The 24809-nt window shown below is 46.4% G+C and overlaps 1 protein-coding gene across 1 annotated transcript in view; it reads left to right on the forward strand.

Moving 5' to 3' along the window:
* Positions 1-506: 506 nt before the first annotated feature.
* Positions 507-24809, forward strand: part of SGSM1 (small G protein signaling modulator 1) — a gene marked incomplete at its 3' end in the record, with an annotated part of 52775 nt that continues 28472 nt past the window's right edge. Inside the window, exons 1-10 of the mRNA XM_008592939.1 lie at positions 507-578; positions 3496-3658; positions 5786-5938; positions 11140-11207; positions 11487-11632; positions 11737-11868; positions 14645-14769; positions 18347-18414; positions 19598-19761; positions 19944-20076. Of these exons, the coding sequence (XP_008591161.1) occupies positions 515-578; positions 3496-3658; positions 5786-5938; positions 11140-11207; positions 11487-11632; positions 11737-11868; positions 14645-14769; positions 18347-18414; positions 19598-19761; positions 19944-20076 (1216 nt within the window). The remainder of the gene's footprint in view (positions 579-3495; positions 3659-5785; positions 5939-11139; positions 11208-11486; positions 11633-11736; positions 11869-14644; positions 14770-18346; positions 18415-19597; positions 19762-19943; positions 20077-24809) is intronic.

A 24809-nucleotide genomic window follows, 5' to 3' on the forward strand; every position in this document is an offset into this window, starting at 1 on the left:
CTTACCAGTGAAGCCATCCAGTCCTGGGCTACTATGCACCAGGTACTGTTCCAGGCTCTGTGGGTACAACAGTGAGCAGGCAGATGAAGTTTATACCCTCACCGAGCTTGTATTCTAGAAGAGAGAGACAGACAGTGAACAAATAAATGAGCAGAATGCAAAGAGTGGTAATTATTCCAAAGGAACTCTGATAGGAGACGAGATGGGGGTGCTGCCCCAGATAGTGTGGTCAGGGAAGGGAATGAAATGTTGTGGCATACCTGAGAGAAGCAGCAGCCCACCACACAAAGAGCCTGAACAAATAATCAAGTAAAACAGGAAGCATGTCGCTATCACTGGCCTCAGACCTGCAGAAGACAAGGTGAGGAGGGTGTGGGAGGAAAGCAGTTTCCAGAACATCCCAAACAGCCTGCAGAGGCTCATGGGAGCAACACAGCCCTCTTGGGGTGTGTGCACCAGGTCGCACTGGGTCTCTCCCTCTCCAGCTGCCTCTGCCTTCCAGGTGAAGCAGATCATGGAGGAAGCTGTCACACGCAAGTTTGTCCACGAAGACAGCAGCCACATCATCTCCTTTTGTGGTGAGTCTATGGCCCACCCATGGCCTGGAAAGTAGCTTCTTTCTCTGTGGCTGCCTCAGGGAAGTGGCGTCTTTGAGCAAGGGTTCTCTCATCATGTTTTGCTTATGACTCCAAAGTTATTTTGAGATTCCAAAGGGACTCCACTGGAGAATTTGGAAATACGGAAAAGCCTAGAGAAGCAATTAAAAATGACTCCTGCACCCCATGAAGAGGTCATCATGGTTAACACTGGAGGGATTGCCTTCGCCTTCCCATGGGCACAGTTCACACTGACCCACCCCCCAAGTGGCAAGTGGTCTTGCATCTGAGGAATTCCATGTCCTTTCCTTGCTCTGCCTGTGGCTATGGCCAGGTAAAGGAGATGATGGATGGGAACTTAAAAAAAAATAAAACAGGGAATTAAGAGCCATTGATACATCCTGAGGGATCACATCCAGCTGGCTCAGCAGAGGAAGCAGGCCCGGGCTCAGAGCGTGACTCAGACGTCTCTTCTTGAACCAGCCAGAAATAACCACACTGCCAGGTTCTAACTGTACTTGGACAATAGCTAGAGACATGTTTTGCATGTCCCTGAAGTCAGAAGTCAGCTCATTATTAGTGTGTATGTATAAGTGGGATTATTTCTTTCTTTCTCCCTGAGAACTTTTTAATTTAATAATTAGAGTATCTCATAATGAATGACATATTCCCCTCTTGCAATCTTGGTCCTATGGAGAGGCCTGACCAAGGAGACCTGGCCAGCCCATTGGCTTCTGTTCAGATGGCTGGGGGAGCCACCTCATGGGGCCCACACCATGCTGAGCACACTTTGTGACCTGGGAACCCACGGACCTCTCAGTTCACCCACTTTTCACCCAGTCAGGCCTGGGTTCAAATCCCACCTCTGCCACTCCTTGTTGGATAACCTTCAGCAGGATGGGCAAGATCTTTTTTTTTAAAAAGTGAGATGTTTATTTAAACATATATATGTATACATACACACACATATACACACGTATATATGTATGTATATATACATATATGCATGTATAGATATGTACGAGGGTACTTCAAAAAGTTCATGGAAAAAATGGAATTAAAAGATAATACATGCTGGCTGGTTAGCTCAGTTGGTTAGAGCATGGTCCTAATAACACCAAAGTCCAAGGTTCAATCCCTATGGCCAGCCACCAAATTAAATAAATAAATAAATAATATGAATATTTCCATGAACTTTATTAAGACCCTTCATATATGGGAACATTTATATTCCTAGCTTTTTATTTCCTCCTGGATGTTTTTATTTGCAAATTTAATAATATGTATGTCCATGTTAGGACTTGCTAACATACCTACCAATTATAGACTTAGAGGAATAGAAAGTGATAATAAATTATAACAATTCTGTAACTCTGATCAAAGTTTTTGGGTGGGAGAAATTTGATGGCACTAAATGGGGCCTAAAGAATCTCCTTGAGGTTTCTTTTATCCACTGTTCCTTATGAGCCACTGTCAGAAAGAACTGAATAATGTCTACAAAGCCTGTATAGCTAATTAACTTATTTCAGTATAAACAAATGAAAAGTACTTTGCATGTAAGTTAAAATTAAGACGTTGAAGAGATCCTCACCCAGAATATTTTAAATCCATAGGTAGATTAGGCAATATTTAGGTATTCATTCAAAATCGAGTAAGTGCCAGCTCAAAAACACAAAGACAAGCAATGAAACCAAAACTTCCCAGTATCACTCCTTGCACACAACGTAAGCTTGGCCAGGCGAGGCATGCTGGTTCCCTCTTCTAGCACTCTTATTTCATGGGTTTGTCACCAGGATTAAGTAAGGTAAATCTTAAGAGTTATTGATACCAAGATAAACAGTAGCTCATTTTTTCAGTAAACATTGATTATGCACCTATTGCATACCAGTGTGAGCTTCTGTGTGCTTTGTAAGACAGAAGGTAAGAAGATAGGATACCAAAAGTACCAGGAGTAAGACAGAGTCCATCACCCAGAAGAGAACGCTGAGGCCCAGAGAGGGAAAGTGATATCTGGAGGTCACACAGTGAGTCAGTGGTAGAGCCCAGGCTACCACCCAGGTCTCCTGGTCTGAGGAGAGCCAGGCAGGGCCTCCTGGGGAAACACAGAAATGGGAAGGTTAGTACTAAATCCTCCCTTCTAAGGCCCTTCATGGAAGCCAAGTGTTATGACACATCTTGGACTCAGACCTGGAATTGAATCCTGGCTTTGTCTCTTTTTGCTGGGTGGCCCTGGGCAATACAGTTCACGTCTCTGAGCCTCAGTGTCCATACCTGAAATATGGAGATAGTTTTCCTATCTTCCCTGGCCATGGCAAAGATTGAACAAGATTTATAAATGTTAGCTGTTACTGTAATTGCTATGTTAATGATGATGATGATTATGTGATTCATTAACCCAGATAAAGCTCAACAGTCATGTGGTTCAGTCTCCCCTCCCTCTTTGACAAGAATAACAGCTAATATTCATAAAACACATGCTGTGTGTCGGGCTCTGCTGTGCTAAGTGCTTTACATGCATTTTTTCCACCTCGTTCTAACAGCAACCTTAGGAGGTTGACATTAATACTATCCTCATTTTACAGATGAAGAAGCTGAGGCACAGAGAGGGGAGGTAATTGCCCACAGTCACACAGCTGATTAGTGTCTGGGAAAGGATGTGAACAGAGATGGTCTGACGTTGAGTCATGACTGTGGGTTAACCACACAGCTCTCTTGCCCCCTTTTGAGAGTGTGGAAGATGGAGAGGCATACGTGTTTTTCCCCATGATGCTGTCCTGACTTTTATGATTCTGAGGGTCCCCACTCTCCAAGATGCTTCTGTCTGACTGAAGCTCTGAGCCACACTGGTTACTGGGAAATGTGACCAGGGCAGGACCTGCTGACCGCCATGTCTCTGCAGCGGCTGTGGAGGCCTGCGTCCTGCATGGGCTTCGGCGGCGGGCGGCTGGCTTCCTGCGTAGCAACAAGATCGCAGCTCTCTTCATGAAGGTGGGCAAGAGCTTCCCTCTGGCTGAGGATCTGAGCCGCAAGGTCCAGGACCTGGAGCAGCTGATCGAGAGCGCGTGAGTACAAACTGGGGTATGGGCTGGGACAGTCCCCCAGAGGACAGTCCACACTCTGCCATGGGCTTTGCAAAAGCCTGCATCTCCTGGCACTCTCTCCACCTTTGTCTCCTCCTCAAACCCACCAGACTCTTTCTCACCTCAGGGCCTTTGCGCATGCCAAGCCCTCAACAAGGCTCACCCCCCTGATCTCCAGAGCTGGTTCCTCGTCATCATTCAGACCTTCCCCTAACTCAGTAAATTACAAACCTCACCCCATCTCCTCTTTTATATCACCCTGTTTGTTTTCTTCCCAATTGTTACCATCATCTGTAATTAGCTATTCATTCATTTGTTCATCTCCTGTTTACTTGATTGTTGTCTGTCTCTGCCACTTGACTCTGAACTCCATTAGAACAGGCATTTACCCCTGTGTTATTCCCACTATGTCCCCAGCATCTGGTAAATGCCTAAAAAATAATTATTGAGTGAGCAAATGCTTACTGGAGGCCCAGCTCTGTTATAAATACAAGATGACCCATGCTTGATAGAACCAATATGGTCTCTGACTGCATGGAGCAGATGCTAGGGCCTCTGGTCAAAACTCACCCTCAGGCAACCATTGACGGGGAGAGATAGCTCCCTTCACTCATCCTGGAGGCTGGTTGTTGTGTTGCAGGGAGGCTCATGGACTGAGCGTGTGTACATGAGCGCCTCTTGCCAGAGCCTGGAGTCCCAACTGCACAGCCAAACCCCCACCTGGAGTCTGGTCAGGGATGGTAAATAGGTTTCAACTCCAGTTGATGCTAGTGGCTGTGCCCAGAGGTCGTGAAGAGTTGTGCCCAGAGTTGTGAAGCTGTGATTGGGCATCATGAGAAAAAGTGCATGGATCGATTGGCCATGTCTGTCCCTGGCAAGAGAGAGGAAGAGACAAGCATGTCCTAAGTTTGCCATCTCTGCCGTGGGTGATCACTCACTTCATTGGATGAGAAATGGTCCCTTCCTTGGCCTTCAGGCCTTGCCTGCCCAGGGCTGCTGGCCAGAACTGTCTGGTGGGCAGAGCTCAGGATTTGGCTCTGCCAGCTTCCATTTGGAATGATTTCTCAGCCATCTGGTCTTTGGGGACCTTCCAATTCATCTGCTAAATTCCCAGGTGTTTGCAGATAACTTCTTAAAGGGATGGATTTCCATGGGCCTTCCACAATATTGGGAGTGACTTCTGAATGGAGGAATTAGAGACGCCCATGCCAGGTGGTAAGGGAAAACCGTTCATTCATGTATTCAATCACTTATTCATGAACATATTTACTGAGACTCTCCTATATGCCAGGCACTGTGCTAGGCCCTAGAGATACAGACATGAAGAGGGCCCATGCTTGCTACATGGCAGACTCTCAGTAAGTATTTTATTAAAAAAAAAAAAAAAGAAAGAAAGAAATTGAATTGCTTTCTTCATACCCTCAAGGTCACAGTGTGGAGAGGAAGACAGAAAAATGAGATGTTAAGCTCCAGAGATTGAGGCTACATGCCAGCTTTGGCTGGTCCTAGAGGGCTTCCTGTAGGAGGGGATGCCTTCACTGAGACATAAAGAGTGAGAAGGGATTAGTCTGGGAATGGGGTAGTGAGAAAACCCAGGAAGAAGCAGCAGCCCGTGGAAAGACTTCAGATGGGAGCCTGGCAGCCTCCGGAATCTGCAGATTTCTCTGGCTGGCTGGATCATGGAGTGAGAAGGGGTAGTGGTGAGATTACTGGAGAAGTGAATGGGGACAAGGTCATGGAGCCCCCTGCCTATCATGTAAAAGAGCTTGCTTCCCAAGGGTAGTGGGGGCCACTAAAGAATCTATAATCCAAGACTCTTCTCGGCAAGCACTCCTTCCAAGAGAGAGGAGTGGGGAGAGAGATCAGTGTAAGAATCTGGCTTGCCCATCAACAGTGAAGGAACGTGTCTGTTTAACCACATTTTCACACTCACTGGGTATTATTATTCTTTCAACTCTTGACCCATTTGCTAAGAGCAATATGGGTTCTCAATGTTTAGTTGCCATTCTTTCATTTCCTGGAGAGATTGAACATTTTCCTATTTGCATATTGGTCTTGTGGATTTCCTCTTCTGTGAGTATCTATTCTCCTCCTTTACTGTTCTTGAAGGCGAAACCAGATCCAGGGCCTCCAGGAGAATGTGCGGAAGCTGCCGAAGCTTCCCAATTTGTCCCCACTTGCCATCAAGCACCTGTGGATCCGCACAGCCTTGTTTGAGAAGGTCCTGGACAAAATTGTGCATTACCTTGTGGAAAACAGCAGGTGAGAGGGAAAGACCAGACCCTGGGTGAGCTCTGCCTCCACCTGCTGACCTTGGTGGGAATTGCACCATCTTGCACAAAGCGGCTTTCTTTTTCCCCTTGAAATGCACTTAAATTTGAAAGTGATTAAATAAATGCCTCCTGGATGTTTGATCCTGGTTTAGGTTAACTCAGAACCTTGGCAAATATGGAACCAACCGAAATGTCCATCGACAGATGATTGGATAAAGGACATGTGTGTGTGTGTGTGTGTGTGTGTGTGTGTGTGTGTGTGTGTGTATATATATGCAATGGAATACTACTCAGCCATAAAAAAGAATGAAATTCTACCATTTGCAGTGACATGGATAAACTTAGAGAAAATTATGTTAAGTGAAATGAACCAAGCACAGAAAGAGAAATACCACATGTTCTCACTGATATGTGGTAGCTAAAAAAAAAAGAGAGAGAATAAAACAAAACAAGCAGACAAATAAAAACAAACAAACAATAATAATAAGTTGAACTGTTAAAAGGAGAGAGAACTGTAGTTACTAGAGGTGGGAAAGGGGGCGGAGGGATAGTGGGAGGCTGATGAATGGACACAAAAGCACAGCAAGATAGGAAAAATAAGATCTATTGGTGTACAGTCAACCCGGAAATCTACAATCAATAATGTTTTACTGCATGTAACCTAAAGACTAGAAGAAAAGAGATCAAATGTGCACACTGCAAAGAAATGATTAATTTTTGCAATGATGAATAGACTATTTACCCTGATTAGATCAACACACATTGTATACATGTGTTGAAATGTAACTATGTGCCCCATGAATATGTACAATGTTTCAATAAAACATTTTTTAAATAAGTTAAAAAAAAAAAAAAACCTTTGCAAGATTTAGGTGTTAAATAGCAGTGCAGGGTCCTCAGATTTAGGATGCAGTATAGAGATCTTGGGTTTCTTCCTTCTCCTGTCCATCAATAACTGTATGGCCCTAGGAGAATCACTTAGCATCTCTGTGGCTCTGTTGTCTCTTTTGGTACACGGGGCAGGGATTGCTGCCACTATGGAGAAGAAGTGAAAATGGAATTTGGCAAGCACACAGCATTTTGAAAACGCATAGTGGCACTATTTACATTTTCTCCCCTAGCTTAGATTAATCTGATATAAAGGATAGTATAAGTCATCTTGGGCAAGCATTCATCGATGCATTCATTTGTCCAATACATATTTCACAAGTACCTATTGCGTGCCAGACACTAACCAAGGTGTTGGGGATACAGTGGTGATACCTGTCATGTTAAAGAGCTTGGATATTATCCTAAGAGCAGTGGGGAGCCACAGAAGAATCTGTAATCAGAGACTCCTATGACCAGTGTGCCTTTTCACCCAGATAGAGAGAGAGAAATCTGGGAATATCCCTATCATTCAATATGTGAAGGTGCCTGTTTAACAACATGTTCATACACAGTGGATACTATTATTATCTTTTTGTGTGTGTGTGTGTGACCGGTAAGGGGATCGCAACCCTTGGCTTGGTGTCACCCGCACCGCGCTCAGCCAGTGAGCACACCGGCCATTCCCATATAGGATCCGAACCTGCGGCCGGAGCGCTGCTGCGCTCCCAGCGCCGCACTCTCCCGAGTGAGCCAAGGGGTCGGCCCCTATTATTATCTTTTAACACTTTGCCCTGTTGCTAGGAAAAGATGCATGAAGTACAGAGTAAAGTCCCTCTCCTCATGAAGCTCACATTCTAGCAAGGAAAACAGACAAATAGTAATTGTGGTAATATGAGATGAATGTTACAAGGTGGGTGTGGTGGTGTTTAATCTCTTCTGGGTGGGCAAGGAAAGTGTCCTGGAAGGTGAAACAGTTAAGCTTCCATTTGAAGGGCATGTAGATATTAGCCAGGTGAAGGAAACAGGGAGAAGAGTATTTCTGGCAGAGGGAACAGCAGGTTCAAAGGCCTAGAGTCAAGAGAGAAACGCAAAGAAATTCACACTCTGAGTCTCCAGTTAACCTCTTTGCCTTCTAGTAAATTGTAACATATCTCTGCCTCTTGACCTATGAATGGTCCCCTGGACTTCTTTAGTTATTGCCTTTGGCATGTGACCTTGTGTTTTACTGCTGAATAAGTCAGTCAAAAGGAATTAGTAATTTATGTGAGCAGCAACGTCAACCTGCTACTTTTTCATCAAACTTTTAATTTTGAATTTTAGATTCACATAGAAGTTACAAAATTAGTACAGAGAGTGCTAATTGCCTAACCCCAATGATAACATTTTATGTGATCATAGCATAATTATCAAAACCAGGAAGTGACTTTGGTAAAGTACTATTTTTTTGGGGGGGGGCAGATTGGGTTTTTTTCTTTTTATTTTTTTTTCCTTTTTCATAATTTTTATTTTATTTTATTTTTATTTATTTTTAAAATTTTTATTGAATCAAAAATACATATTTTGGGGGTTCAACATTGAGTATGTTGATCAAATCGATATTTCTAGCATATATATTATTACAAATTGTACTTATTCTTTATGCACCTTGTCCAATCTCTCCCCATCCCCCTCTTCTTCTGCCCTCTCCCCTCTAATTGCCCTAGATTTCTTCTCTCCTTCTGAAAGAATAATGGTTACTCTGTTGATTTGTTGCCTAGATGATCTGTCCAATGCTGAGAGATGTGATCAGGTCCCCCAATATTATCATAGAGCAGATGCTTCTAATGTCACTCTGGAATGGACTTTGTGGAGAGAGACATCCTCTTCTTTTCTTTGGTCTCTGCTGGTGACTCTCATTGTGTCACTGCACTCCAGTGGCTGGTGGACCATCTGCGTGGTGGTTGTGGTGTGGGGGTGCACTGACAGTGTGAGTGGTTGTGGGTGGAGGTCTTGTCCCCGGCTCCATACCTCATGTTCCCTGGTGGGCCCCAAGGTACTGGTGGTGTGCCTGGGCCAGAACTAATTTTTTGTCCCTTGATTACTTCTAACATGGGAGAACTTCCTGTGGGAACCAGTACTTGAGCTGTGTGGTTGAGCTAAATTGCTACTTTGCTGCTGTTTCCCTAGGGAAGGCTTTTCGTGAAGCTCGGGGTTTAATGGTTGACCTTATAGGTAATTCCAGCTCTCCAGGGACCCAATGAACCTGGGTGGTGTAGAAACTCTGATCTGGGCCTGAGTTTTTTCATCAAACTGCACCCCATACAATTCTACATTCCTGACTGGTCTCCTCTGAGTGGTCCTGCACTGATGGGGGTGGGGAGCGGATCAGCTGTCCTTGCTGTGTCCCAGTGTTCTCCTGGTGGGTCCGTCTGCCCCACCACCCATGCTATAAACACTTCCCATGGGACAGGCCCTGTGCTGGTCCCTTGCGATGACTCACCGGCCTCTGAATGGCTCCCCTTTTCAGCTGTTCTGGCTCCTCGCTCCTGCATGGGTCCACGGAAACCCTATTAGTGGTCTTGCTGTCCTGGGGGCCACCAAGGCCCTCTTCTCCCCTGCCACCTCCAGCTAACTGCATCTGAAGGGCACAGCTGCGGCTCCTGCCGGCTCCTGCTCCGTGCACTCAACAGCTCGAGCCTTAAAGCAGCCGCAGCCTGAAATGCTCAGAGCAGCTTTTTCTTTCTCTCATTGTGGTTTCTCCCACCTTCATGAACTCCGTAGGTCTCTCCTCCTCTTCCCCTGAGCTTCAGCAGCCCCAGCTTGGCTGATGTTACATTTTCATAGTTGTAAATTGGTTGATTTGTGAGAGAGTGACGCTGGGGACCGTCTATTCTGCTATCTTGACTGGAACCTCTTGGTAAAGTACTATTAACTAAACTACAGACATTGGTTTTCACCACTTCTTACATGCACTCATTTTTTTTTTTGTATATAGTTCTATGAAATTTTACACATGTATGGTTTCATGTAACCAATACCACAATCAAGGTACAGAATTGTTGTAAAGAAACTTAACACCCCAAAGAAACTCCCTTCAGCTACCTTGTACAGTTACATCTTGGTCCCAGCCCGACCTGCTGTTTTTTGAAGCAGTATTTCCAAGGTTTATGTTCACATAACTGTGCTGAATTTTGGAATGGAAACTGAATAGTGGTGAAGCAGAACATGTCTCTATGTACTATCTTCATATTTGACACCAAAATATATAAACTTGATATTGAGCAAGTCCGGGGCATGTCAGTTCTGCCTCATCCAATATTTTGGTTGATAGATTTCTTTTGGATAAGATTACAGTGATGTTGCCACCATTTAGTGAGAATTTCCTGATGTCAGGCTCAGTGCTGTTGCTATACAGGCAGGTTGTTGTTTGATCCTTCCAACTACCCAGGCAGGCAAATTTTGTCATCCTTCCCATTTTACAGCTGAGGACGCTGATGATCAGAGAGGGAATCTCTTGCCCAGGGACACACAGCAAGGCAGGGAGTGGCTGAGCTGGGCTCCCACCCCATCTGTCTGACTTCAGACCCTGAGTCCTTCACCCCCAGTTGTATGATGGTGAGAGCAAAGCCAGCTGGATGTAGCCCAAGCCTGCATCTGCCCGCTGTGTGGCCTCCAGCAGGTCACTTACCCTCTCTGGGCCTGAGATCCTTGTGAGGTCAGAATGAGGTCCTTTCCAAGCTTAAAATTCTGTTAGTTTCTAGACTATGTGAGTTTTCAAGAAATTAGGAACCACTACACAACAACTCAAACAAATCCAGAAACATTCAGCACAAACATTGTATTCAGGGCATCACATATTATTTTGAAGAGCCAGTTCCAGGGAGCATTTTTCAGCATCTCAGGCAAGTGTTATCAGGGCAGGAAAGCCTGTTCAGTACATTCCACAGCTGAACAGCATTTTATTGCCTCAGTAATAGAAGGGCAGACTTCATCTGAGTCTCTAAGCAACATCCTGTCTCAAATGGAAGATTCAGTAAAAGCAGACAGAATCAGCCAGTCCCCAGCTGTCTCCTAATTATTATTCCTGTTACTCTCATAAAGGCTGTATCATGACCATGTAGTAAGGAAGTACACGCCAAGCATTATGCTAAGTGCCTCTCATCTGCTGTCTCTCTCAGAAGTCCTTCCAACAGCCCTATGAGGTGTATTATTATTATCCCCAATTTACAGATGAGGTTCTGAGTGGTAGCGGAGTGACAGGCTGGGATTGAACCCAGCCCATCGATGTGTGCCCTCTGCTGGTGTCTACCCAAACCTGCATGTTCTTTCCTCTCTTACTAGTAAATACTATGAGAAAGAAGCTCTCTTGATGGACCCTGTGGATGGCCCTATCCTTGCGTCTTTGCTGGGTAAGTGGTCCAGTGCTCTGAGCTTCATCTAGACCTCTGGTCTTGGGTCTCAGGGGCACCTCCGAAGGGCCTCTCTCATCTCCATCCACCCTCGCCCATGAAAACTTACCTGCTCAGTGTCCTGCTCCCAGGGCCTTGTTCTGATCTCTCCTTTGCAGGACTGTGGGTCATCCTGGCTGGCTGGAGAGAATGGGTAGTGAAATGGGTGGCCCATGTGGGGGTAGACAGGAAGGTGGACTTTCCAGGGCTGTGGATTCCCAGCCCCCATATGCTCCACAGTGGGGCCCTGTGCCCTAGAGTACACAAAGATGAAGACCGCAGATCACTTCTGGACTGACCCCTCAGCTGACGAGCTGGTCCAGAGACACCGCATCCACAGCTCACACCTGCGGCAGGACTCGCCCACCAAACGTCCAGCCCTCTGTGTGAGTGGGCTGGGCAGCGGGGCTGTGGGAGGGCCTTGGCATGGGGGCGGGGAACACAGTAGAAGCTCTGCAGGTAATCCCTCTATCTCCCCTCACACTACCAGATCCAGAAGAGGCATTCGAGTGGCAGCATGGATGACCGGCCATCCCTCTCTGCCCGTGACTATGTGGAGTCCCTGCACCAGAACTCCCGTGCCACCCTGCTGTATGGCAAGAACAACGTTTTGGTTCAGCCGGTGAGAGTTCATCTCAGGTCCCCATCTTGCACTGAGGATCTGGTTCCAGATTAAAGAGGAGGAGTTCTTCTGGCTCCAGGTTGCTCATGCATTCATACATGCATCCACCCACCATCCATCCATTCATTCATCCATCTGCCAATATCTTCTTCCATCTACCCATTCATATGCCAATATTCCCATCTACCCATTCATTCATTCATCTGCCAGTATCTCCAGCCACCCAACCAGTCAGCTCTCTCTAGGCCCTCATCCATCCATCCTTCTATCCATGCATCCACCCACCATTCATTTATTTCTCTGTCTTTATTTATAGCCACCCATTCATCCATCCATCTCCCCATCTTTATATCTACCTATCCATGTGTCCATTGATTTTCCAGTCATCTGTCCATCCACCCATCCACCCAGCCTTCTATTCATCCTTTCACTCTTGTTCCCACTCATTCAGCAAAACTTTACACTCACTTGCTCTGTGCTAGATGGATGTGTCATCAAGATAATCATCTTCATGACTAATATTTATTGAGTGCTTCCTATGCATCAGGTACTGTGTAAAGTGCTTTTAACTGTATCTACTCATTTAAACCTCACAACAACCCTGTAAGGTCGGTATTATTATTATTGGGATGATAATACTGAGATCCATATAGGTGAACTGGGGAGCAGAGTTATGATCTGAATTTAAGTCAGCTGGTGCCAGAGACTGTGCCATTTGTCAGTTACCTTCCATGCCTCAGCATAGGACCAGGCTCCAGGGTGGTGAGTGAGGCACATGCAGCCCCTACCCTCACATAGTGTCTTTTTTGGCTGTCCCCTCCCTGGGGTCATTTGGTCCCAGAGTCAGCATGGTGCTTGGGCTCAGCTGGGAGGAAGCAGAGAGAGAACCAGCAGCCACTCCAGCCCTGCAGCCACAGCTTCAGTCACGGGGTGACACTGAGCAAGTCATTTCTCCCTCTGAGCCCAGCGTCTGCACCACAATGGGTACAAGGCCCTATTTCACTAAATCTAATAAGCCATGTATTTAAGATGCACCATTTTAAACAATCATCAAAAATTTGTAAATGCTATTTAGATTATTTAGATTATGTACAGTGTTTTTTTACTACTTGGAAATTTTAACTTCCACTTTTTGAAAGAGGTCGTTGAAACTTGTTTGAACATAGTTTTTTTTGTTTGTTTGTTTTACATCATACTTCAGTCCTATAAGTACACACAAGTGAAAATATAATTGAAATACATTAGTTAAGATATTTCTAAAGCTTCTTCACAGTTGAGTTCAATCTTCCATATCACTTTTCAACTTAATCACTGATGCCTTTATTTTTCCACATTTCTTTTTCTGTTCAGTCAAGAGATGGGATCAATAAACTATAGCCCAAGGACCAAATGCGGCCATCCACCTGTTTTTGTAAATAAAGTTTTGTTGTTACTGGAACACAGACACAACCATTAGTTTCTGTATTGTCTATAACTGCTTTTAGGCCACAATGGGAGAACTGAGTGGATGCAACTGAGCCTGAATGGCTCACAAAGCCCAAAAATATTCCCCATCTGGCCCTTTACACAAAAAAGTTTGGTGGCCCCTGATCCAAAACTGTAGGAAATGCAGCATTTCTTGCAAGAGTGCCCACTCTCATCTCTGAGATGGCTGTTAAGTCCCGTAAAGCACTTGGTTGCTGCTTTGCAAGAAAATCTGGAATGGTATGCCTCCCTGCAGGGATGGATAATGTGGCTGCTTCACCAGTATCACATCAGCACTCCACTGCTCTGTTCCCAGCCTTTCTGTGTTCACAATAACTTTTCAGTTTAAGGCTGAATCACAGTATGATCTTTCTGAAGACATTTAAGATAGCACCTATACTGCACATGTGAAGTAACGACCAGGCAAAACTTAATGAAAGAGACAACAGTATGAACAGCTGTGACCGAGTTTGCCCACGCTCGGCCAATGCCAAGTACATCACAGTTGTGAGATGCCACTGATGATGACACATCCCCACTTCAGGTTCATTAAAATGGGAAAACACAAAATATGCATTTTAGGATTGATGACATACTGCGATGAGGTTCCCCATGGGATAATAAGCATGTGGGGTTCAACGGAGGCCGTGTGTGTGGAGACTGAGTCATGCTCGGTCCGCACTTGGTGCTCAGAAGACCTTAACTGTTTGTCTCTGCTGTTCAGGTGAATTTGGTGGAGGGGCTTCCTCCTCTGTGTAAAAGGGATGGTGACATCACCCTCTCTCCACCCACTTGGGATAAAACCAAAAGGGTGAGAAGCCTGTAGGCAAATTCTGGAAAGCAAAGGGTCTGGTTTCTGGGTTGGGGGTAAGGGGGGTATTTGGGGAGGAGGTGTCTGTGGGATGGGATATGGAGCTTGGCTGCCACCTCTTTCTCCTTTAAGACTGGCTGAGATAAATGCCTTCTTTTATAAAAAGGGTGACATTAAGAGAGACCATGACCCCTTCCTGGTTCTAAAGGAACTTTGGGGCAGAGCCCCTCAACCTTGAGGGAGGCATGAGTGCGGAGGTGGGGAGTGTGCATCTTTCACAGCTGGAATCTGCAAGACCTATCCTGGAAAGTTGACTGCAAACGGCTTTGCTTAGCATGGCCACCTGGAAGGAGGTTTAGAGCCTTCCAAATGGCCATGGCCTTGAAGGGACTAACACAACCTCTTGATGCTGGTAATATGTGCTTGAGTCAAATGGGCCAGGGCCTCTGTTCACTGTGACTCCAGCACCATGGCCAGACCTGAGTTCTCCTCTCTCTGCAGAGGGATGACATGGAGGCTGTGCCAGGGTACTTGTCCCTGCACCAGACGGCTGACATCATGACCTTGAAGTGGACGCCCAACCAGCTGATGAATGGATCTGTGGGGGACCTGGACTATGAGAAGAGGTAGGGTACTGTGTCCCTTGTGTGTCCCCTAGGTTCCTCCACCCCCCTTGGCACAGGGAAGTTATCCTCCTGACAGGGGGAGGCTTGTGCCCTGCCCCTACCCACTACTCTGCTGGTTGTTAGGGCCAGTTGGCGCAGCCTCCTTGCAACTGTGGCCTCATGGGTAACCCAGAGACTCAGAAGGATCTGAAACTAACTGAAAGAATCTTCAGGTATAGGGGTTAGGCAATACCCTGGTCAAAACACCACCCAGAGAGAGAGAGGTCTTTACAAAGGTCTTGTAAGCCCACAAATGGCAGAATATTCCCCAGTTTCCTGTCACCCTTTCCCATTACCCAGTAGAAAAGGAGACAGGAGATGTTAGTGGGTATCTGCTCCAGGGCTGTGCTTCCTATGGTATCCGCAATTTATAAGACCTAACAAAGGCTTTGGAGTCATGCTCGAAAAAGTCCTGGGACAGGGGATTTCCTGCTGCAATGCCTGTGTTCTAGCAAAATTAGGGAAGGCTTTAAAGAATAAAGGGATGCCTCAGTCACAGGTGTGGCCAGCCCAACCATTGCACCTTGAGGAGTCTCAGCTGTTGGTAGGGAAGAGAAGCAATGGTTTTGGCTGCTCCAAGCCCACGTCCAATCTTACTTTTCTTTTATATTTTCTTGCTTTCTTAAAAAACTTTTTATGATGCAGAATTTTTAACCTAAAAATGAACAGAACTCTGATACCAATCACCCAGCCCTAATGGTAATCCACATATCCTCTCCCCCCTACATATTATTCTGAAGCAACATGCAGACATCATATGTTTTCATCTGTAAATATTTTAATACGCACCTCTAAAAAAGTAAGGACTTTATTTTTAAGAAATATAACCAGAACATTATTGTTGTGTTCTGTTTAATGTCAAGCCTCAGTGTAATTAACAGCAGACCTTGGAGGGATTAATAAAATTCACTAAGCTGGTCACTTCCTGTTCAGAGGTCACCATCTGTCCTCAGAGATGGTCAGTGGGAGGTACAGTTAGTCCCAGGCTGCGCCTGATTATTCAGCTACAGCCAGATTTTGGAATTTTTTATCAGGAGATCCTCCCTGAGACACAGTGAGGGGCTGAGGAGATGCTCTTGGCCTGGGAGAGCTGGTAGGATGACCACTCTATAAGCCAGTTTGACAGTTTCTTATAACAAACCTTTATCACATGACCTAGCAATTCCACTCCTAGGGATCTACCCAAGAGAAATGAAAATTGATGTCCACACTGAAATTTATACACAAATGTTCATAATGGCATTATTCATAAAAGCTCCAAACTGCAAACAAACCAAATGTCCATCGACTGAAGAATGGATAGACAAAATGTGGTCTATCCATGCCACAGAATATTATTTGCCCATAAAAAGGCATGGAGTGCCGACACACGCTGCAACATGGATGAACCTTGAAAACATTATGCTAAGTGAAAGAAGCCAGCCGCAGAAGGCCACATATAGTAGAATTCCGTTTAGGTGAAATATCCAGAAAAGGCAAATCTATAGAGTCAGAAAGCAGATTAGTGTTTGTCTAGAGCCAGAGGAGGAAATAAAGGACAGACTGCAAACATGCAAGAGGGATCTCTTGGGAGTGACAGAAATGTTCTACAACTGGATTGTGGTCATGGTTGCCCACATGTATACATTTATTCATCAAACTCATCAAACTGTACACTTACAGTGAGTGAATTTTATGGTATGTAAATTATACCTTAATAGAGCTGTTAAAACATGTAAAACAAAAACAGAAACTTAGCCCTTTCTTCTTCTCATCTGAATGACCTTGGGCAATCAGCTTTATCTCCCTGAGCCTCAGTTTATTCATCTGTGAAACGGAGATGTAGTAGTGGAACCTCTGAGTAGGCATGCAGGGAGGATTCAGTGAAAAAAATGCATGTAAAGCCTGGAGCAGGAAACCTGGCACTGGAGAGGGCCCTCAGTCATGGGGGTTGTTGGCATTACTTCCATGGATCCAAAGGCACTGTGGCCACAGAGCTCTTCCATGCTGGCAGCTGGGGGTGGTTGGAGAGTTGCTTTGTTTACTGGGCATCCCCAGGGCTCAGCAATCACTATTCACTCTGAACACTCTCTGAGCATCATGCAGAAGTAAGTGAAACTGAGCCCCTCTCCGGGTGTTCAGCACCCTTTGGAGAGTCAGAGGAAAAAACGGACAACTGCAACCCTGTGTGGCAGGCACACGGGGCTGCAGGAGCCCAGGGAGGGGCACACTGGCTAGACTGGGCACGTGAGGGGCTCAGCAGAGGCTGCCACTCTTGTGCACTTGACGGTCCTCGGTCTTGTTCACTTCCACGAAACTGGTGAGGCTGATTCTGGTAAAGACCAGGGCAGGAAGGAGTTTCAAACTTCTCACTTCACATCCAGGGAAACTGAGGCCCAGAAGGAAGTAGGAACTGGTTCAAGGTAGGTGGCCAAAGTGGGATTTGAATACTGTCTGACATTGAAGCCTGTGTTAGTTTGGGTCCTCTACGAAGCAGGCGCCAAGACAGGATTGGACGAGCAGGAGAGTTATTGGGGAAGCACATTTCAGGGTAAGGGAGGGGAAGGAGTAGAAAGAGAGGCTCAGACCACCACGATGTGAAAGGCAAGAGAAAGGAAGGAAGATCGGGCAAGAAGAGTCTCGGACATAGCACAGCTCTGAGAACATTTGGCCAGACCAATGGGAAGTCCCCAATTGACTGTTCACTGTTACAAGAGTCCCTGTCCCATAGGAATGGGCTCATGCCAACACCCCCGCATGCTCAGTCCTGGCTGGGAGCAGCCCGAAAGAATCATGGCTTTGGTGCAAACATTGTGGTAGATCCTAGATCCAGAGTGGTGGCTTCTGAAGTTGTCTGTCAACTCTGCTCCCCATGACAAGGTCTCCCGAAGGAGATCTGAGTGGCACATTCCCGTGGTTGCCACAAAGCCAAGTTCCTGTGGCCTCCACCTCCCATTGTGTTCTGATCGGAAAAGCAATTTGTTTCAGGACAGCATTAGGTTTTGAGCTGGAAATGGAAACAATTAAGTTAATAATCACTGGGACCATTTCCCAAGTACTTTTTTTCATGTATCAGCTCTCTGTTGAAGCCTTCAAATATGTGATTCTGTTTAATTTTCACAGCAACACTCGTGGTAGTTATAGTCCCAATTTTATAGATGAGGAAAGTGAAGCTCAGAGAAGCCCTCAGCTGGCGCTGCTGGGATCTGTGAAGTCAAGGCTGCAGGGTGGCGATTCTAGCTCCTGCCTATGGTGGCCTGGAGTTAGGGAATGAGTTAGTCAAGACAAGGTCAGTGACCTAAGCACTTGCTCACATGAACAGGATCACCTCAGCTATATAGACTGGGGATAGGGGAGGGTGGTTCCCTTGGAAAGTTGGGGTGCTGGGACCAGAAGAAGGTGAGATAGTCTGGGCAGGGTGGGACACAGATGTTGGGGACAGGTGGGTCCTGGCGAGAAGGGTGAAGGAGCCCGTGGTGTGGTCTCCTGGCCTCCTGAGCCCCTTCCCACAATGAGGTAGGTAGGCATCCTGCAAGCCTAACACTTCCTCCCCTTCTAGTGTCTACTGGGACTATGCCATGACCATCCGCTTGGAGGAGATCGTCTACCTGCACTGCCACCAGCAAGGTAGAGACTGTGGGGACAGCAGGGGGCTGGGTGTTCCTCTTGGATCCCTGTGTGCCTCTACTCCTGCCCATTTGTTAGCATCATGAGGCAATGTATGACCATCTCATATTACATGCAACCTCAGGCAAGCGACTTCACCTGTCTGAGCCTTGGTTTCCTCATCTGTAAAATGGGTGTCACAACAGCACCTTCTCATGAGGTTGTTGTGAAGATCAAGTGATGTATGTTAAGGGCTCAGCATCAAACCCATGGTGTTAGTTGCTGACACCTATTGAGCATTTATAATGTGCCAAGCACAGTGCTGAGTATTCACATGCATGTTATTTAATCGTCCCAACAACCCAGTGGTAGGGGTGACACCATTCCCATTTTAGAGGTGAGGAAGCAGCATGGCACAAAGTCAGACAGCTTGTAAGCTCCTGAGGCTGGACTTGACCCAGGTCTTTGTGACTCCGAAGTCAGGGCCCTGAACATCTGGGATCAGTAACAGCAGTACTCCTTTAAAGCTGGAAGGTACAGTCAGAACAAGCAGAGGGACATCCTGCTTTAGAAAACAAGTGGTCTGTGCCTTGCCAAGGCACAAAACACAGTGGCTTAATCCTTTTTAATGAGACAGACATGGGTGCATATCCAGGCTCTGCCACTCATCAGCTGTGTGGCCTTGGGGAAGTTACTTAACCTCTCTGGGCACCAGTTTCATTATTTGTAAAATAGGCAATAATAGATATGACTCATAGGGATATTGTGAGTATTACAATAAGACAGTGCCTTTAGTGTGCTAGTATACAGTAGGTGCTAGCTAGAATCAACTACTGCCCTGAAAAAGAGCATGTCTGAAAGCCTCCATACAGAAATAGGTCAGGTAGATTTGTAAAGGATTCTTGAGGAGTGTAGGGTGTTTGTGGGCATCTTTTTTCTGTGCTAGGTAACTTTAGGAGCCAACTACACTCTTTTTTACCTTGTCCCATAGTTCCTTAATCAGAGATGGATGGTAGCTGGGATGAGAGGTACTCGGGGGACGTAAAAACTGCCCCTGGCCTTTTGCCCAGCTTCTCCCAGAACTTCAGAGCAAGACCCCTAGATCTGGCTTGGCACCCGAGGGGATGTGCTTGCAGGGAGGGTCCCGTCACCATGCCTCAAAGTGACTTCCTGCTGGGTCTTCTCTGGCTGATCGTGGTGGCAGTGGACAGCGGCGGGACAGTGGTGTTGGTCAGCCAGGATGGGATCCAGAGGCCACCCTTCCGCTTCCCCAAGGGTGGGCACCTCCTGCAATTCCTCTCATGCCTGGAAAATGGGCTACTCCCTCATGGGCAGCTGGACCCGCCACTGTGGTCCCAGCGGGGGAAGGTGAGTGATCATGGGAGCCCAGGGAGGCTGGGGTGGGGGCCAGTCATGGTGACTGGTCACTCTTGCCTGTGTCCCCTTATGTGGCTTTGTGGACTCATTCACTCCCCACCAAGCCCCTCAGGTGTACAGGTTGTGGGGACAGGTATGTCCTAGGGACCTTGCATTGGGACATGTTCTTTCAGGGCAAAGTGTTTCCCAAACTGCGCAAACGAAGCCCTCAGGGTTCTTCCGAGTCCACATCTTCAGACAAGGAAGAGGACGAGGCCACAGACTACGTGTTCAGGATCATCTACCCCGGCATGCAGTCTGAATTTGGTAAGCCGCCCTGTCCCTGGGCCCCAGGGATCCATGTGCTAACTGATCCTAAAATCGACTCCAGGTGTTTGGCACTGAAAGATGTGAAGTCTGGATTTTGGGGCCAGCAGGGGACCTGGAATCAGGATGTCAGTATTTTGGCAGCCTTGATTTCCCCCCAAATGAGAACAAATAATCACTCTACTTAGCTAAAAAAGATTCCAGTCAGTGGGAGGTAGCATGGAGTAATGGCAATGGCATGGGCTCTGGAATTCTGGAGGAACTTGGGTAAGTCACTTCACCTTCTGTGCCTCAGTTTTCTCATCTGCAAAATGGGGATGTCTGTTGCACCTATTTTATAGGGTTGTTGTGAGGATTAAATGAGATAAGGCATTTGGCATGCAGAGAACATTCAAATGTTAGCTGCTATTACATAGTTGTTGTTGTTGATATTTTACTTCAATCTGTTATTGTAAGGATTCAAAGAGATAATGAGATGATCAATGTAAAGCCCATGGAATAAGGCCTTGCACACAGTAGGCCGTCAATAAGTGGTAATAAGAGGGGAAGTAATGCCCTACGCGCTAGCACGAGATGATGATATACGTCAGTCTGCCTGGTGACTGCCATGGAATAGATGCTTAGCTAATGGAAACTGTTACTATTAAGATTATCATTATCATGGGGCTATGGTGAGGATTCAATAAATTAATATTTGAGGAGTACTCGGAAGGGGCCTGGCACTTATTAAGTGTTGTATGGATGTCTGTTAAACAAATCTATACTGAGTTACGGGTTCTTTCTGCTCACCTCATTTTATTTAACCCTCAGCGGCCCTGTTGTTCCCATTCAATGGATAATGGATCTGAACCTCCTTTTGCTTAAGTGACCACATGCTCGGCAGTGAGGGACTCACTGAGAGGAGATGTCCTCCTCAGCAAGTTTGGACTAATTGTGCCAGGCCATTTAATGCCCTGTGTCTCATCCCCCACTGATTCGGATCTGGGTGGGGGCAGGCTTGGCAGTAAGATCTTATGTGGCTCAGGTTAGCCTATGTTTTCACCTATCATAGTCCTTTATGACCAGTTAGTAGGAAAGCCTCATGTTTCTGTGTCACTTAGGTACTACAGAGTGTCCTGAAGTTTTCATTACCACATTTGTCCAGTATCAGGGTTTGAAGCCCCCCCAACCTCTTTGTGGTACAGGGCTCACACAGCCCCTGCCCAACACCAAGGCTGTTCCAGCTCCAACGCTGAAAAGGCTCCATCCTTTAGGGTGAAATCCCCTAGGATGCTGGGCCAGCTTCTGTTCTGTTTCCCAAGAACCTGGACTTCCCACTCTTGTGAAAACTGACATTAATTAAGACACCCCACTAGAGAGCTGTTTAATTAGAGAGGGCCAGATCTCTTACTGCCTTCCCAGGAAACTCTTTCCACAGTTTCTCATCCAGCAAATTAGTTCGTACATTCCTGCTGGGAGCCAGGCTGGGTCCTGTATGTTTTATTTATTTGGGGACTATCCATATTATCCTCTTGTGGGTTGACGTGAGCCAGCAGAACAGACAACAGCTGCGCCCACCCACGCCCTCCGGTATTTCCCATTCTGTACATGTCATTCGACTGCCAGCTCCCTGCCTCAGTGTCTCTTTGCCTGGGGGAAGTGGGGCGGGGGGACATGTTCTGTCTACCAGGGTCCCTTCTGCACATGGGTAGGGCATCAGGGAATCATGCCTCCGTGGAGCAACCCTCAGCCCCTGACTGACAGCAGTTGGCATATAAATACGCCAGCTCCCTCACCCCCCTGAAATGTATGCTCTGTGTCTCCCACAGATGCCCTAGGAGATGAAGCATGGTTGCCTCTAGTAGCAACTTGCTTAGTAACTAACCCTTTACTCTCTGCCTTTCCGTCCCTGTCTCACTTCACCTCTCCCATACCGGTGCTTCTTGGGAACACCTCCCAAATAAACTACTTTACTTGCATCCTTGTCTGCCTTTGAGGGAACCCCAACAAAGTCCGTTTATTTAGAACAGGGCTTCTCAACCTTAGCACTACTGACATTTCATTGTAAGGAGCTGTCCTGTGCACTGTAGGGTGCTGAGAAGCATCCCTGGTCTCCACCCACTAGAAGCCAAGTAGCGAACCCACCCCCCTCCAAGTCGTAACAACCGGAAGTGCCTGCAGAGCCAACTGTCCTCTGGGGAGCAAAATTGCCCCGGATTGAGGAAAGAATACATCATATCCCGCTCTGCCACTGCAGTATGGTCAAGTGACTCATGATTTATAAAATACCTGGGCACCTGGTGTGGGGCCCGATACCTGGCAGGTGCTCAGTGAGCCATAGCAGGTGTCATTTATTGAGTGCTGCCATGTGTCAGGCTCACTTCTGTACTGTCACCATGTCTTAATTCATTTCATCCCCACTGTAGCCCTCCCTCAGACAGGTACCATTGTTATCATCATCCCCCATTTGCTGAGGAGGAAACTGAGGCACAGATAGGTTAAGCCACTGGTTCAGGTTCACACAGCTAATTCTTGGTATTGCTGAGATCTGAACACAGGTGAGAGCACTGTGTCTTTACCACCTTCATCCTCAAAGTCAAATTCAACCTACATGGAAATGGTGACCCCATTCTTGGTTGGTTTTCTTAGGGGCCTGAGCCACTTGAGGTTAACAAAAACAATCTTCCTATGGTTTTCGTCTGTGAGAGGTCTGACATCTTCTAAGAAGTAGTTCCTAAATCAGAAGTCAACAAACCCCTTCCCGTGGGCCAAATTTGGCCCACTGTCTGTTTTTATAAATAAAGTTTTATTAGAATGCAGCCACATCCATTCACTTACATATTATCTGTGGCTGTTTTCATGCCACAACAGCAGAGATACATAGTGAAAGAGATTGTATGGCCCATAAAATAAAAAATATTTACTATCTGGCCCTTTACAGGAAGCAGTTTGCAGATGCCTGCCTTAAATAATAAGAAAAGAATTTTACCCTGTGGGAGGGAAGATGTGGCCATAGATAATTCTATGCAACCCTTCTGTCTTATCACCCCTGTCTTGGGTGATTTCCTTGGTTCTTTGCCTGCCCCATGTCCACTGAGGTGACAAAGGTAAGTTCTAAAATATTTAAACAGCTTCACAGTCAGATAGGGGCACTTTCAGATTCCTCTGTTGCTGAGATGGTCTCTGTACTGTCTAGTATGGTAGCCACAAGCTCCATGTGGCTACTGAGTGCTTGAAATGTGGCTGTGCAAATTGAGATGTGCTGTAAGTGTAAAGTACACATCAGTTTTGAAGACTTTGTATAAAATAAGTAGAATATCTCATTAATAACTTTACATGATTGATTATATGCTAAAATGATAACATTTTGGATATATTGTGTTAAACAAAATACATGGTTAGAATTAGTTTCACATGCTTCTTCTTACATTTTTTTTTTTTTTTGTGGCTACTAGAAAACTTCAAATTGCGTTATGTGGCTCCATTATACTTCTAGTGGATGGTGCTGTTCTAGTGCAAGGTTTTTCAACCTCAGCACTGTTGACCTGTTGGGATGAAAAATCCTTTGTGTAGGGGGCTGTCCTGCGCATTATAGGATGTTGAGTAGCATCCCTGGTGTCCAGTAGCATTTGGGTAATCCCCAAGTTGTGACAACCAAAAATGTCTCCAGACATCACCAAAACTTCCCAGTTGAAAACGGATGGTGTGAGGAGACTACAGCCGATGGAAAACCAGCTGAGGTTTTGCGTATGAGGGGGTATGAGTAGGATCTCAGGGTCAAATGCCCTGAGTTGGAATCTTGGCTCCACACTTATTAGCTGGGTAGTCTTGGGCATGTTGCTTAAACTCTCTGTGGCTCAGTATTTTAGCCTTTAAAAGGGGATAATGATAGCGCCTCTACTCACTAAGCAATAGATGTTGTTTGTAGAAAGAGAAGGGAGACTTCAGGCAAAAAGAACAGATATGCCATTTACTACCTGGCAGGGCTTTGTTTGGGCGATTAAGTTGTGTTGTTACTCCAAGCCTCAGTTTTTTCTTCTACAAAATGGGAAAAGAAATACATCCCTTGCAAGGTCACTAAGGACAATAAGGCAAACAAACCCCTGTCTAGCCCAGCACCCAGCACATAGCAGGCACATTATAAATACCAGCATTCTTTCTTCCTCTAATCAATCACAGCAGCAGGGCAGGAGAAGGGTTTGAGCCCCAAGGAATTGGTTCCTCCAGCCATCTCAGTGTCCTGCCCAATTGCAATCTTACACTTCACCAATCCTTTTTATTTTGTGTCTCAAGTTGCCCCCGACCTCTTAGCCAGCACTGCCCCTGTCTCCGTGGGCCCTGACTGGATGATGGTTCCTGGAGGCCAGTCCATGCTGGTGGTGGCCAGGGGGAGTCGGTGGGCACGAACCAGATGGGACACCACCCTCCCCACAGCAAGCCTGAAGGAGCAGCCCCCCAGTAATGTCTGGGCTCCCTCTTCCCCAGGGGCAGGGTGCCAGCCACCTCTGCCATGTTGTCATTTGAGTCTTGGTTCTGAGGGAGAAGGAGGCAGGAGACAAAATGACACCATTGTGCTGTCTAGCCTTCACCCTGCAGAAGACAGCTGGGAGTGTTGTGGGTTCAATAGCAAAGGGATCCACTGGGGATTTCTGCATGGGAGTGAGGAGCTGGGATGGAGGCAAAGTCGCTACACCCGGATTAAACTGCTCAGTGCTTCCCTGAGATTGTCTAAGACCTGCGGATGATTTTCTAGG

Source organism: Galeopterus variegatus, unplaced genomic scaffold (genome assembly GCF_000696425.1).
Source record: "Galeopterus variegatus unplaced genomic scaffold, G_variegatus-3.0.2 Scaffold8506, whole genome shotgun sequence".
NCBI classification, from domain to species: Eukaryota; Metazoa; Chordata; class Mammalia; order Dermoptera; family Cynocephalidae; genus Galeopterus; species Galeopterus variegatus.